Source organism: Varanus komodoensis, unplaced genomic scaffold (assembly GCF_004798865.1).
Source record: "Varanus komodoensis strain SLA01 unplaced genomic scaffold, ASM479886v1 scaffold7_3, whole genome shotgun sequence".
Lineage (NCBI taxonomy): Eukaryota > Metazoa > Chordata > Lepidosauria > Squamata > Varanidae > Varanus > Varanus komodoensis.
Genome location: NW_025336480.1, coordinates 11,093,171 through 11,109,789, shown reverse-complemented (window position 1 = coordinate 11,109,789; position 16,619 = coordinate 11,093,171). Strand labels below are relative to the sequence as shown.

At 40.8% G+C, this 16,619-nt stretch overlaps 1 protein-coding gene across 1 annotated transcript in view; it reads left to right on the top strand.

The window, feature by feature from the left end:
• LOC123035733 (serine/threonine-protein phosphatase 2A catalytic subunit alpha isoform) overlaps positions 1 to 3,073 on the top strand; it is a 73,117-nt gene extending 70,044 nt beyond the window's left edge. Inside the window, exons 5-7 of the mRNA XM_044454215.1 lie at positions 421 to 582; positions 1,172 to 1,290; positions 2,297 to 3,073. Of these exons, the coding sequence (XP_044310150.1) occupies positions 421 to 582; positions 1,172 to 1,290; positions 2,297 to 2,369 (354 nt within the window). The 3' untranslated portion in view covers positions 2,370 to 3,073. The remainder of the gene's footprint in view (positions 1 to 420; positions 583 to 1,171; positions 1,291 to 2,296) is intronic.
• Positions 3,074 to 16,619: the final 13,546 nt, after the last annotated feature.

The window sequence follows — 16,619 nt, the reverse complement described above, 5'->3', positions numbered from 1 at the left end:
AGTTAAGTAATTGTTATAAAAAGATTTTAAAATCTTCTTATCTTGTTTATATTGCATTTTCCTGGATTTATTGCTGCTGAATGCTTGGACTAACTTAAGTGTGGTTGTTTGGGGCGCATTGTTGCTATTTTTTGTTATTTTATTGGTGTTTTATTGATTTGTTGTAGTATATTGTGTTGTCTTTGCTTTTATGAACCACCCACTTTGTGACTTATGGGCATATTCCTTATTTCCAGAATTCAGTATAGACTGTGTGTAGAAGAGTGGCTTAATTCCGGAAAGTATACTCAATAAATTGGTCCCCGTTGCTGTTTGTGTAGTCATTCAGCTATTGTGGAAACTTTAAAAAGAATGTTTAAACATTGCATTAGACCTCTTCAATTTCATAAGACTAAATAGTGGTGCTGAAATATTTCCTAGGGTCCAATGTGTGATTTGCTCTGGTCGGATCCTGATGATCGTGGTGGTTGGGGTATTTCTCCACGAGGAGCCGGTTACACTTTCGGGCAAGACATTTCAGAAACTTTCAATCATGCTAATGGACTTACCCTGGTTTCAAGAGCCCATCAGCTGGTAATGGAGGTAAGTATACGTTAAGAGTAAGGATTACTTAAGTCTGATTTCCTTTAATAGAAAAAAAATAACTAATATATTGAGTGTTCACTCTTTAGATTCCTCATTAGCAAAGAAAATTTAGTACAATGCCCTTTTTTACCTTTCAGTGCTCTTACTAGTTTTTATCTTCATGACCCTATATGTTAGAACTCTGTAACGTCATTTGGTAAGTGGGCAACTAACAGTGATAGTGAGTTAGAAAGAAGGGTGATAGTGGGTGATAGTGAGAAGCATAGCTCATTGGTAAATCCCATGCATGCAATGCAGAAAGGCTTAGGTTGGGGCCTGCTATCTCCAGTAAGAGTCTTGGCTTAGAATGGGTGAATGCCTGAGATCCTGAAGATAATCTGCCTCTTAAATAGATGCATCTGGGTTTGATGAATCTATAAAGTGACATGGTATAAATAGTAGCTCCATATATTGTCACGTGTTACGCAAGTGGCTAAGTGCTGTCAAAACAACTGATCGCTCAGTTATAATCTGATGTTCATTATAGTATGGTACTTTCCTTGCAGAGATTTTTGCATTAGACTGACAGGTTTGATTTTTTTTCCAGGGCTACAATTGGTGTCATGATCGGAACGTAGTAACAATTTTCAGTGCTCCAAATTACTGTTACCGTTGTGGTAACCAAGCGGCAATCATGGAGCTTGATGATACTCTAAAATACTCATTGTAAGCATTTAACGATCTTCTTTTAAAAACTGTCAAAGCATGTTATAACTACTTAGAATGCTCTGTATCAAAAATAAGTTGTGCTGCTAGTAAGGGATAAGTAAACTCAAATATGGTCTTGCCATACCAGGAATCACAGAATATACATTTTTCAAACTTACCTTTAAAATGAAAAATGCATGAGTGAGGTCCGTACCTTAAAGCAATCCTATGCATTCTTATTTTGGGCACAATCCTATCCATGTTTAGACAGAAAAAAAATCTTATTGTAACAGCATCCTGCTTCCAACCCTACTGGCTGAGGAATGCTGCAAATTTTTTCTTGCTAAAAAGCACAAGTTTGTACTTTTAGTTTTGTGGCATAAACTTAACCATGGTGACTCAGGAGTAAATTCTGACTTATGTAATATATTGTGTGTTGGGCAGTTGATGCAGGAAGTTATTCCAGGAGTTTAATAGTAGCTTTCTATTGAGACTACTACTGTTTGGTTTCAGTTACTGAGGAATTAAAACCACATTCCCCAATTAAAGATAGAAGCAAACAGTTCTTTAAATACTGTTCCTTCAAAACAGGATGGATTGTTAAAAAAAAGTCTCTAAGGTACCACAGGATATTTTGTTGCCTTTAGAGAAAAAGATAACCATTGTCACATACACTCAACCCTTAGACCAAGATGGGCTATAGAACTAACATTTTACTTGAAGCAGTGTTTAATTCTGGGAATGGCCATCTTCCTGAGTGAAAGAATACCTCTTACTGCTGCTTCAGATCTTATCTTTGGTTATTTTTAATCGATCTAAAAGCAGGAGTAACATAAAATACAAGTGAATATTGTTGGATATTAAATACCTTCTAGAAATGGCTGATCATTTCTAGCTTTAGAACAGATGTGTCAAGTGTGCAAAATATCAACAGTTTTGAAGGGTAGGGGGGAAGACAGAATATTTGAAAGCCTTGTCACAGACCAGACAAATCTCCATTTAAAAATGTACTCTTGTCTTCCAGTTTGCAGTTTGATCCAGCACCACGCAGAGGTGAACCACATGTTACTCGCCGTACTCCAGATTACTTCCTGTAATGAGATTTTACACGTGTACAGTATTGCCATGAACCATGTGTTGACCTAAAGGATATGGGAAGAGCAACAGTAACTCCAAAGTGTCAGACAACATTTAACGTTGAAACCTGTTTTCACATGGACCAAAAGATGTGCCATATTGAAATACAAAGCCTCTTGTCTGTCAGCAACTGTGACCACTTTAGAATGAACCAGTTCATTGCATGCTGAAGCGACATTGTTGGTCAAGAAACCAGTTTCTGGCATAGCTCTACTTGTAGTTACTTTTGCTTTCTCTGAGAGACTGCAAATATTAAGATGTAGACATTTAACACCTCGTGAATACAATTAACTTTCCATTTAGCTATAGCTTTCCAGCATGACTGTAGATAAGAATAGCAAACTATCATTGAAGCTTAATGAACATTTTAAATAAGTACCAAGACAGACTTTTCTTATTTGTGTTGAAATCGGAAATGATTTTTGGTTTTTGTTTCTTTTTTCTCCCCACCCCTTTTTTAGGGAAAACTGTTTAATTTAATTGTATGATTGTTTTGTCTGAACTCAATTTTCCCCCACATTCCTCTCTCACACTTCCTCTACACAATGTCCTGTGTACTTGTCCATCATAGTGAGTTATTTTGAGAAGATCAGTTTTTTTCTGTAAGACGTTGCTGCAGGAGGGTGTTGCAGCATTTTTTCATAATAAACTTGTGAACTAAGTATGGAAGACTGTTGACTTTTAAATGTATTGCAAACTCATATCATGTTCTATGTAATAAAAATGAGCTTTTATGTCTTTTGAACCTATGAAGAATCCAGATTATACTGAATTGAGGTTATTGGCAGTGTATTGGAAGCTATTTTCTAGCTCATGAGTCCACTTAGGTTTGTTCGGAAAACAAATGCTTGTGAAAGAGAAATATGAGCATCTCTCTTGGTGTGTGTGCATGTTGGCAGCTATTCATCTTTTAGCAATGGGCTGGTTCCAGGTTTTATCATGATTGTCTCATTGGTTTCAATAGGCCTACCCTGTAATTAAATCTGGAGTTAACCCAGTCTGACTAGGAAAACCAGTCTGTGAAAACCACGACCTAACATTTCATTGTAGCTTTTCAAAGCGGATAAAGCTTTTGGAATTAATTGATCACATTTAAGCCTAGCTTATTTCTTAGTGCTCTTGCTGAAATCTCCCATTTACTGTAGTTGGAAGCGAAAGAATTGTATCTTAAATGTGACTTCTCTGCTAGTGAAAGGAAGATGAAAAATAAAACGGGTTGGGTTCATAGTTCAATTCTAGTTTAATGTGACAGACTCGTGAAGATTAAGCACAAGAGCCCCATTCAGGCTATATTCTAGTTTAAGCATCGCTACAAACCATGATGCTTTGGTGTTATATTACTTTGAAGCAGAGATGAGGATGAAGCAGTAAAACAAACTCAAACTAAGAATTCAGACATTGTGATATGCCAACACATTAAGCTGTGTCCTAGTCAACAGAACTAAGGACTTTTTATACTACAGTGAGAAAATTTGACTATCCTATATGATGGGAATTTAAATTTTGCTCATTCTTGCTCATTTCTTGTCGGTTTGTCATATTCAGAATGATAAAACTTCTTGGGAGACTGTCTTCCAGTATAATACTGTGAGGAGAGCTGCAATCCTAGTGTTGGATTTACAAAACTTTCTAATCAGTTTCTTCCTTTGTTACACCGCTTCCTTTGCACTTCTGGGGTCCTTCAGCTGTGAAGATCATAGCATGTTTAATAGTGCTTTCTTTTCCCCTTTGTGTAACCTCTGGATTTCTGTTTATCAGTCAATAAAATAAGAGTGTTAAAAACTTGCCAAAAAAAAAAAAAAAAAAAGTGGACACACACCAGGCATTCTCTATGGATTTTAAAGCAGTTTCCTTAAACAGCTGTGTGTCTTTTCACAAGATGCTTTTAAATGTTCTGTCAGTTTTAACTGACCAACTATGCAAAGTGGAGGAATTTGAGGGGGACTGCATATTTCTGTGGATCTTCGCAAATGCATTTTTAAGTATACACTGTCCTTCTGAACCGTAAATGGTCACAATACAAAGTACTGTGCATGTGGAGAGGGGTTATGCTTTCAGCAGAATTTGAGCCCTAAACAAGTCTTCACAGCCACAGTTTATGGTTCCTTTGAGGAACACCCTGTGATGCAAGAGCTGTTGTCACTGGAAAGAAATATCAAGTTCCCCCTCCCAGGTATGAGAATGGAAGTACTTTTTCTGCTTTTGCAGAGCTCTGGGTGGGATCCAAGCCATAACATTCCACAAGAGGAGAAATACACATTTTCAGGGGCATTCTTTGGAGGTAGGTAATAAACTAAAATGGCTGGCTTCAGATTTGAAGAGATTTTGGGTTATTTTATTTTTGCTTTTAATAAAAATATAGGTGACTAAACTTAAAATGTCCCACAAACTTTTCTTGAGGGCTTTTATGATAGGGAAGGACTAGAGCCCCTTTATTGCATGGTGTGTGCTAATAAGACTTTCTTATGAATGCTTGTTACAAAAGCATCAGGGAACCCTCTCATTAATGAATGCTGTTTTGTGTTTTCTGGAAAACTTTGGTTCTCTTGTTCAGCTGGCAGCTTTTAAGGCACTTGTATTCTGAGCAAGACAAGTTGTTCTGTTCCAAGCTAGGCAATGTGTATGCTTGGCATATACACATATACAAAGGAGAAAAAGGTAAAATATTTTGGAGGATTTCCTTTTGAAGGAAAGCATCAGCTACACGTGCTGGAAGTCTTAAAATGAGCATGAAGTGGAAGTTCAATGCATTTAACTGAACTTGTGTTTCCTATACAGCATCTAGATAACATGTTCATGACTGTTTTAGACATATGCCAAAGCCCACAAGCCATATTTTTAAATTCTATGGCGTGTATATGGGCAGCATGGAAAGTACTCCACAAAAGACCCAATACAGTGAAAATGGCTTGTTAATTTTTGGCTTGATGTTTTCCATCAAACAATTGTGGCTATTTTCCTATTTAAAGCAAAATTTGTTGGAACTGTCACTTTTTTCCTGGTTGAACAGGGTCACATTCCAATTGGTTCCTTGTCTCAGAAACCATATTTTCAGGGCATTTGTGTACATTTTTTACATCTGATTATGTCTGTCCTCTTGTCACACTGCTGAGAAATAATGGACACATGTCCAGCTGTAGAAATATGTGTTAGTCAAAATGTTTTCTGTGTTAGTCAAGAAAGTCTTCAGCTCAGTAAGAGAAACTGTTGTAGTTCATTGGCAGAAGCTATTTTAGTGCCTGACCTCTTCAAGTCTGTTGAGCATGAGGAGTAAGAAATATGAAAGGCCAGAAAGCTGTTACCATTTAGAATGGGCAATACTAGGCATAATGGGACAATGGCACCCTTCATTCAGAACACACAAATCCATGATATCAATCTAAGCTCATAACACATTGAGCACATGGTGAATAATAACAAATCCACTGATCTTCCTTTATAGGAACGTGGAAAGTGTGTTCTTCCTTTCCATGACCTGTCTAACATTTTATTGGGCTTCTTAGTACCAAAAAAAATTAATGCTTTGGTTGCATTCATATATACTAAATTGTGACTGGATTCTCTGAGTTGTGGGTTGTCATTCTCTTCCATGTGTGGGTGTGTTACTAAATTTATAGACCAGGTAACTGGCAGATACCCCAGGTGGGTTTACAATGATATAAAAGCACTTCAAACAATACAATAAGCAAAACAGTGAATATAACAAAGACCAAATATTAAACATGTTAAACACCAAATTTTAAGAGAGAGCCTTAACCTGGCAATGTAAATGTATGCAGTCAAGATGATCTTTGGGAAGGTATTCCACATATGGGAGCTCAATACAGGGAGGATTTTTACTCTAGAGAACAACATTACATCGGGTTTGTACGCCTGAGGACTACCTGAGCTGGGCTTGTCAGAATTAATGCTAGACTCCCAGGCAATGTTTCATGTTGTTTCAGCAGGCGAGGTACTGAATGGAGTCTTCAGTTAAGACAAAGGCTACTCAGAACCAGAATGCTTGCAATCTCAGATGAATATTTAGGCAAAGGGAGGGAGGGAATGCCTTGCAGGTTGATTTGATCTATGCAGTTCTTCCAATGAGTTCAAGGCAGTGCACAGCATCTTCTATTTTAGCCTTACAACAACCTGGTAAGGATGATTCAAGATCTTTCTAGTGGCACTTATGAATCAACAAGCTTTAAATCTGGGTTTTCATGGATTTAATAGTACACGTTATAACAGAGATGAACAGTATTTTAAATGCCATCAGAAATTACACTTAGGGCACAGGGTAATTGAAGTTTATAGAGAAGTCCTGTGACTTCCAACATTTGAAATACAAAGAGTTAAAGACACTTATCTCTAAACAACCATAGGATCACAACCCTTAGGCATGTTAAATTCACTTGGCTACGTGGCTATGTCCACTTCATTGGGTTAAGCACTATCTTACGAATAGTTCAAGATTTAACAGCCTATATGTTTTGAAATCGATTCTCTAGGGGCACATCTTCAGGGAAATTTCCAGTACTGCCAGCACTTCAGGGCTGGGTAAAGTGTAGACACTGAGCACATTTTCATTTAATTTTTTTATCACTCTGGATTGCGAACTACAGACTGAAATAGCCCACAGCTATTATTTAATAGAAGGATTGGACAAGCTGCAAGCTGAAGGCCTAGTGTGTGCAGATCATGGTGCACTGCAAGGATAGCTAAATCCCACAGAACTTGCTGTTGCACATGCTGCCAAAACTGGACTGGCAGCAGATGGTGGTAGCGACCATGAACTCTTAGCATCGAAAATCAGAGCAAAGCTAAAAGTCCACTAACAGACATAGGACCAAATTTCCTAAGGAATTTAACATTCCTAAGGAATTAAAAGTCCACAGAAAGAACAGATTTTCATTACTGAACTCAATTGACCTTAAACCAGAAGAACTTTCTACTGAAACCAGAGAAATTGTAAGGGAAGAATGCCAAGGGAAGAATTCCAAAAGTCAATCCTGTAGCAAAAAGAAAAAGTCTAAATGGATGACAGAAGAAACACAAGGACAAAAGGTAACAGAAACACAAGAAGCAAAAGGTAACAGAAATAGATCTGTAGTCCAGAATGTGACTTTTCAGTGACTATCACATAGAGACAAAAAGAACTACTACAACAAACAGTGCAAAGAAATAGAAGCAAACAACAAAAGAAGGAAAAGTGTACTTCTTCCAGAAGATCCAGGAAATGCTGAAAGATCAAGATGGAACATAATATCTGGCCAGGAGAAAATAAAAACAGAATACTGAAGAGATAAATAGATGGCACTTTTGAAAAGAATTCCTATAATAATAGCCTGCAATATTAGAAAGCTATGCAAAAGTTAGTTTGAAAGCGCTTGGAAGGAATAAAACACCCAGAGTAAACAGAATACCAATAAAACTATTTCAAACTGCAGAGACTGAATCAGTTCAAATCTGAAAAGAAAATGCCAACAAATAAGGAAAACAAAACAATGGCCCGATATATAACAATATACCCAATTTACAATGTATTATCAATCCCCAAGAAAGAAGATTTCTCCAAGAAAGAAGAGTGCAGCAACCACTGGACCATTGCACTGATTTCCTATGCAAGCAAAGTGGTACACAAAGTGTTACAACAAAAAGTATTACCCTATATAGAGTGAGAATTGTCTGATGTTCAAGCTTGATTCTCAAAAGAAGAAGCTACTGAGGAAAAAGAAAGAAGTTGGCAGGCTTATACAGCCATTATTGCAGTTTTGCAGAAGTGAAGTTTAACAGTAACTTGAGTTGTTCTAGAGGTACACACCATAAGTAGAGCGATACTGTTTTCTAGCTTCTGCAAAAATAGCCACAAAACTGCTGGTGACACATTATTACTGCAGACTGACCAAGAAGTAAATACAGTTGTCCTCATCAGTTGAACTTCCATATAAGCATACCGAAGATTAAACTCTCATAATCTCAGCATTTTTTGGATTACTATAACAACATAATACTTTAGATTCCTTTAGTATATCTTAAGAAAATAGCTTACATATTTAGAACATATCACATTCTAAGTAAATAAATCTAAAATTCTTATTTATTTTCACTAGAATGAATTAGTGCTAATCCTACCCCTGAGTTTTCTGAATTACTAGCAAGTGTTGACTTGAATTTTTGAATCAGGACAGTGACATTTGGGACCAAAAATCCATCTTCCATAGAATTTCACTTCCTTCCTTCTGTACTGCCAACCTTCGCTACCCTTCTTTTTATTAAAGACATCAAGATGTTTTACAATGAGTTGTCTCAATGCATAATAGGGCCATATTTGCGCATTCTAGGGCCAATTTTCTCCAGGTGGTCTGGTCTCCTAGTTTACAGAGGGCATTCCTCTATTTGAAGAGATGTCATAAGACAGTTGAACATTTGAAGGCAGCCTTTATTTGATGGGCTGCCCAGTCCAAGTCCGGTTTTAAGTGACCTTGCCCAACAAATGTTAACATCTAGACAGCAAACTGAGCAGGCACACAAGTGAGTCTTCCTCTGCCTCACTGTGACAAGATCACTGTATTTCTATTTAATTTATTGCACTCATTTCTAACTGTACTGTTATTCATATAACTAGCATGTGCAAATGTTATGCAAATTTGCAACCTCTTATTTAGGTGATGGTAGAAGGCCATTGTAGGTATGTTTCATTACAGTTGCCACATGTGTGTGCATGCCTGCATGTGCACATGAGTGTACATATAGACAGACATGCTCTAAGAAGGCTAAAATTTTATGTTTCATGACTGATAGCTGATTTTAACCTGACAGCTGATATTGTTGAGTTTAAACTGTTTTTAATATTGTATATTGTTTCAATAGGATTTTATTGTATACTGTTTTGAGAGCTCCATGCTAATAAATGAGATATAAAAACAATGATGATGATGATGATGATGATGATGATGATGATGATGATGATGATGATAGGGAATACACTGCTGGCCACAGAGAAGGGAGGCAACCCAGACAGGCAACCCTAATAGAAATGTCCATGTTATACTAGGTTAACTATCTGTGTGGGCAGTCTATGGCAATTGTAGATACCAAATTGTAGATACCAAAAAGGCACCACTCACAAACGAGGAGGAGGTATCAGCATGCTTGTGGGAACCCCAGAAGTTTGAGAAGCACAACCCTCTCCTCACCTGCTGCAAAGGAGGTGGGAAACTAAAAGCAGCACAGTGAGAAGGAATGGCTGATTCACAGGTCTGAACTGTGAACAGGAGCAATCCACAATCCACATTACATATTTTGTTCGGATCATTTCTATGCCCCTAAAATGAGTGGGGACCATATGTTGTTTGGACGGCAACTCCCAGCCCCCGTAGCTATTTGTGAAGGATGAGATGATGGGATTGCAGTTCAAGAACATCTGGAGGGCCAGATGTTCTTCATTCCTGCACTAAAAGAGTTATTTGAGATTTGGGGTCAGGACTAGATTTAAAGCTGGCCAATATGCTTGCTAATGTCTAGCCAAAGAACGGTTAAACCTGGTTCCCCAGAGATTATAGTTTCTAAGTACAGATGGATAGATACATCTGGCAAGATTAATTTTATCAGAGTTCTTGCTTTTCTAGCCCTAGTCTCATTCTGTCCTGGTTCTGCATGTTTTTCCCTCTTTTCCTACACTGAAATATATGGTTTGTTTGTGTGTGTACTTTTCAAATGTACGTATGAGCCCATTAACCAAAGTGGATCTGTATGCATTTTAGGAATATGCAGTTTTCTTTGTGCATTTTCCAAATGTATGCATGTTAGTAGATGCATTTTTTATTTCATGGAATGCATTGCAAATTCAGAAATTTCCAATCACAAACAGTGTTTGGTAAATCCATTAAAAAACTTGATGGTTCCAATTTCTTGGTCATACCTATTCCTGACAACTCCTTAATTTTATACTGAAATGTCAATTTATATAATTTTGAGAAGCAGCAGCTTCTTTAATCTTAAGGAACTTTTCATGGATCCGCTTAGTTTTCATCCATCCTTATCATTAATCGCTGTCTGTTCTCAAACAATAAAAGGCTTCTGTTTTAATCAGAAGAAGAGCCAGAGGCATTGTTAGCTGGCTGAAGCATATTGGAGGGAATAGGATGCAAAAATGTGGAAATAGTCTTTTATACATCCCCCAGATTAATGGAGTTTGTCTCTGTATCTTAGTGCCTTCTCACATACAACTGTAATTTGGATGGCATAAATAGAACTGGGTGGTGGGAGTTGTTCTGCCATTGGACAGGGCATTATTATTTAGAGCATTCATATTCCACCCTATAATGTAACTGCTATTCATAGTGAGGAGCAATTGTTTTACATGCACAAATTGTGTGTAATACAGTAAGGCAGAACTGATAATACACTCATCTGTGATACTTAATAATCTGAAGAATCTGAGAGCACACAGCTAAACTACAGAATTTACTTCCACAAGATGTAGGGATGGCCATCAATTTAAATGGCTTTAAAAGGGGATTGAACAAATTCATATAGGATAAGACTATCACTGGCCATGGGTCCTTAAAGCTATATGCTTCCTCCAATGACAGCAGCAGTAGCTGGATTCAGACAACACAATAACTCATACTCAAGCATGAGTGTGGGTTGTCATTGAACTATGGACTGTTGAAACATGGATTATTGTTTTATCTGAACCCATCCATGCTAACAAAGAACCATGGTTGGTTAATCATGAACAAGTCATGAAGAGAATCTGTTCTTTTGTTGGGTTGTTCATGATTAACCAATCATGGTTTGTTTGTGATTTGGTTCAGGCAATACAACCCATGATTCAACAATGACCATCACTCAACCCCGAGTGAGGGTTTTTGTGCTGTCTGAACTCAGTCACGGTTATCTATGAATGTCAGTTGGTGGGAACATGAGTAGGAGGGTTTTGTTGTATGCATGCCCTACTGGTGGGTTTCCTGCAGGCAGCCAGTGGGCCACTTCTGTGAACAAAATGCTGAACTAGATGGACCTTGACCTAATCTAGCATCTTATGCATATCTTATCTAACATATATCATTAAGAAAGAATAAGCACATAATTCAAAATAAAATATCTTACCTAGTTGCCTTTTTATTAATGACATTTATGTTCTGCTTGTCAATATAAAATAATCCCAAAGGAGACTACAAGCAATAAAACATAACAATTTAATACAAGAGTGTTGGACTGGGACTAGTTCTGCTCAGCCATGAAACTCAGTGTGTGACTTTGGGCCAGTCATTCACCCAGCCTAATGCACCTCACAGGGTTTATTTATTTTATTTATTTATTAAAACATTTTTATGCCGCCCCATTCGGCGAAGCCTTGGGGCGGCTTACAACAATAAAGTAATTATAATATAAATTACAATAAATATAAACATTAAAAATCCAAACAATACAATATAAAATAAGCCGCCCTGGCCAGATAAGATCAAATAATACTAACAGTTAAAATGCCGCTTAAATAAAAAGGTCTTCACCTGGTGCCGAAAAGCAAATAACGACGGCGCCAGGCGGACCTCTCTGGGGAGCGCATTCCATAACTTAGGCGCCACTGCAGAGAAAGCCCTCCTCCGAGTACCCACCCTCCTAATTTCTTTCATGGAGGGTTCCCGGAGAAGGGCCTCTCCCGCTGATCTCAAGGGGCGGCTGGGCATATATGGATGTAAGTGCTCCTTCAGGTAACCAGGACCCAAGCCGTTTAGGGCTTTATAGGTCATTACCAACACCTTGAATTGGGTCCGGACTTCAATGGGAAGCCAGTGAAGCTGACGGAGAACTGGAGTCATGTGACCATAACGCCCAGTCCCCGTCAGCAGCCTGGCAGCTCTGTTTTGAACCAATTGAAGTATCCGGACCGTCTTCAAGGGTAGCCCCACGTAGAGCGCGTTACAGAAGTCAAGTCGGGAAGTCACCAACGCGTGTGTCACTGTCGCCAGGCAGTCGTTCTCTAGGTAGGGGCGCAGCTGATGAATCAGCCGAAGCTGGAGGAAAGCGCTCCTCGCCGCTGCTGTTACCTGAGCTTCCAGTGAAAGCTCCAGGTCGAGGAGCACTCCCAGGCTGCGGACCTTGTCCCTAGGAGGGAGTGCAACCCCGTTCAGGACAAGGTTCAATTCATCCTCTCTGAAGCCCGATCCACCAACTAACAGGACCTCCGTCTTGTCTGGATTGAGCTTCAGTTTATTGGCCCTCATCCAGCCCATTACCTCGGCCAGGCACCGGTTCAGTACAGCCACTGCCTCACCTGGATTGGTGGAAAACGAGAGGTAGAGCTGGGTATCATCAGCGTACTGATGATTCCGCAGCCCACACCTCCTGATGACCTCTCCCAGAGGTTTCATGTAGATGTTAAACAGCAAAGGGGACAAAATGGACCCCTGCGGTACTCCATGGCATAGCTGCCATGGCGCAGAGCCATAGTCCCCCAGCACCACCTTCTGGAACCGGCCGTTGAGATAGGAGCGGAACCACTGCAAAGCAGTGCCTCCGACCCCCAATCCCGCAAGCCTATCCAGAAGGATACCATGGTCGATGGTATCGAAAGCCGCTGAGAGGTCCAGGAGAACCAACAGGGACGCACTCCCCCTGTCCTTCTCCCTGCACAGATCATCGTACAGGGTGACCAAGGCAGATTCAGTACCGTACCCGGGTCTGAAGCCGGACTGAAATGGGTCCAGATAATCAGTTTCATCCAAGAGTGCTTGGAGTTGTCCCGCCACCACTCGCTCTAACACCTTGCCCAGAAACAGGATGTTGGCCACAGGTCTATAGTTAGTGGCCATCTCTGGATCCAGTGACGCCTTCTTCAGGACCGGTCGGACTATCGCCTCCTTTAAAGGGGCAGGCACCCAACCCTCCCTCAGAGAAGTGTTAACCACTTCCAAGTTCCATATCCCAATCCCGTGCTTGGAATTCTTTATTAACCAAGACGGGCAAGGGTCCAATAGGCAAGTGGTGGGACGTACTTGTCCAAGCACCTTGTCCACATCATCGGGCCGCAATAACTGAAATTCATCCAATAATTCTGGACCAGACGGCAGCATTGGCGTCTCCCCAGAAACCTCTGAATCAATAGTGGAATCCAGCTCGTGACGAATCTGAGCGATTTTCTCCCTGAAATGCCTGGCAAAGTCGTCACAGCGGGCCTTTGAGGGTGTAACCAGGTCTTCTTTCCGACCTGGATTAACCAGGCCATGCACCACTCGAAAAAGCTCCGCTGGACGGCATTGTGAGGAGGCAATGGAAGCGGGAAAAAATCTCTTTTTTCCGCCCTCACCGCCACACCATAGGCCCGATAGTGGGCTCTCAAGTGTGTTCGGTCAGATTCATCTCGTGATTTCCTCCACCTACGCTCTAGTTGTCTCCCAACCTGTTTCATCGCCCTCAATTCAGGAGTGTACCAAGGGGAAGAGTGGGCTCTGCCTGGTGGGAGAGGACGCTTAGGAGCGATCGTGTCAACAGCCCTGGTCATCTCCCCATTCCATAGTTCGACCAGAGCCTCGACAGGAGCACCCGACTTGTCAGCCGGAAACTCCCCCAGGGCCTTCAGGAATCCCTCTGGATCCATCCGGCTCCGGGGGCGGACCCACATAATCGGGTCCGCACCCTTACAGAGGGAGAGGTCGCTCTCAAGCACAAACCTCACCAGAAAGTGATCTGACCATGACAGGGGAGTCAAGCATAAATTCCTCACCCTCAGACCACCCTCCTCCTGCCCCGTTGAGAAAACCAGGTCCAGAGTGTGTCCACGTTCATGGGTCGGGCCGGCGACATGTTGAGACAGCCCCATGGCCGCCATGGAGGCCATGAAGTCCTGAGCCACCCCGGACAGATCAGTCTCGGCATGGAGATTGAAGTCCCCCAGGACCAACATCCTGGGTGTCCTCAACACCAGGTCCGAGACGATCTCCGTCAGCTCAGGCAGGGAGTCTGTTGGGCAGAAGGGTGCACGGTACACCAACAGAATTCCCAATCTGTCTCGGTCGCCCAACACCAAGTAGAGGCACTCCAGCCCTGGTCTCGAAGGGACAGGAAGTCCAGTGAGAGAGATGGAAGCTCGGTAAACCAAAGCGACCCCCCCTCCCCTCCCCTCTGGGCGTGAGCAGTGCTGAACCAGATACCCGGGCGGGCACACTAGGGAAAGGGCCACATCCCCCCCTTCTCCTGCCCAGGTCTCTATAATGCAAGCCAGGTCGGCCCCCTCATCCAGAATCAAGTCATGGATGAGGGAAGATTTGTTATTGACCGACCTGGCGTTAAGCAGCAGCACTGTCAAGCCCGAGGGGCGGCTGACAAGACTCCCTGGTACCCTCTGGTTGGGGGCAAAACCAGAAGTAGGGACAGGTGTCAGCCATCTGTCCCTCCTTCTTCTACGCGGACACGTTAAGCCCCCTCCGCTGTAACATCCATTGTCCAAGACCACACCAATGGCAGCGCCTGTGCGCTCCCCAGGAAACACAAGCGGCGGTATGGCCAGGGACGACTCCATAAAACAGTTAAAATACAATAAATTTTTTTTTAAAAACAATTAAAAGGCCAATCATGAAATGGCCAAACAAAGCTCCTAGCCAGCCCAGCCCCCCGCTCGGCCCACCGAACGGCCCACCAAACAGCCGTTGTTAGAGTAAGGCTAAAATGGAGAAGAGGAAAGTTGAGTTTATAAATGTAAGGTAATGCAATGTAACAATAATATATGGCAGATATTTGCACTTCAAGAGAAACTTTCCTTGAAAGACAAATAACAGCTTCAAAGAGTTTTTGTCTGCAATGTGACAAAGAAAGAAAGTAGCCTCACCTTCTCACTATTTATGGTTCAAAGCTTGATTTCTACATGACAAAATATATGTACGTGAATTTCATTTATGCAATTTCCTGTGTCTAGTTTGGCATTTTAAAAAATGTGTTTAAACTGGGCACTTTTATTCTGAAGAGAAAGCAGTCAGGCCCTCACCTCCTCCAAATTAAATTTCTGGAACAAAATGGTGCAGGTCCTGACATGGAACATGTTCTGGATTGGACCCCAACAACTGCCTTTCCTTCAAAATAAAAGTGTAGGGTACAATTCTATGTATGCTGACCTGGAAAAAAAGTCCTGGAACATCCAGTTTCTCCAGCTTGCCATGCTGTCTAGGGAAGGCTGTGAGCTGTAGGAGATTTAATTAAGCATGCATGATATTATACGTTTAAGCACATTTTTTAAAAAGCCTGAATAAAGTACAATGTAATTTGGCTCTCACATTTGTTTCTTTCAGGTGCAAGTATGAGATTGAGAAAATAATGTTAAATCAATACAAACCTAAACCCAGTGGTTGTGGTTGTGGCATTTTAAAATTTGTAATAGTTTATTGTCCTGGTCCAAATAAGTCTAGGCTGTCCAGAAAGGAAAAGGGATTACTCCGTTATGCTATTTATGTTGTTATATATAATATATACTTACTTGGGGCTAAGTCCCACTGATTTCAACAGGACCTGACTTCCAAGCAAAACATACTGCCATGAGTGGGGATAATATACCTTCATGGTGTTTTAATACCTATGCAGAACAAACCTAAGTATGTTTACTTAGAAATCCTATTAGCTTTAATGGGATTTGCCCCCTAATAGACTTAAGGTTACAGATTTACAGACACAGTTCTAGACATGCCTTCTCAGAAGTAAGTCTGAATTCAAGTAAAGCTTATCGAGTTGTGTCTTACTAGGAAGTGCACTTAGAGTCTAGCAGCACAATCCCGCGGTCCTCTTCAGATGTCAGTTCTATTGAGTTCCCTGGAATTTATGCCCAGATACGTGTATACAGGATTGCCACCTTCATACACATAGCACTAGTAATGGGGAATCTGTTGTAAAATCTTTCTTCATTAGTTCCAAGCACACTGTTTGCGCACACGTATTGTGATGCATTTGGTGATTGCAGCCAAGAAATTAGAAGATGCTTGCTCCTTGAGAGGAAAACTATGGCAAATCCAAGACAGCATACTAAAAAGCAGAGACATCACCTTACCAACAAATGTTCGTATAGTCAAAGCTATGGTTGTCCCAGTTGTAATGTACGGCTGTCAGAGTTGGACCACAGAGGAAGGTTGAGTGCTAGAGAATTGACACTTTTGAAATGTGTTGTTGGAGAAGATTCCTGAGAGTTCCTTGGACTACAAAAAGATCAATCAATCCTAAAACACCTGTCTGTTCTCTAGGAC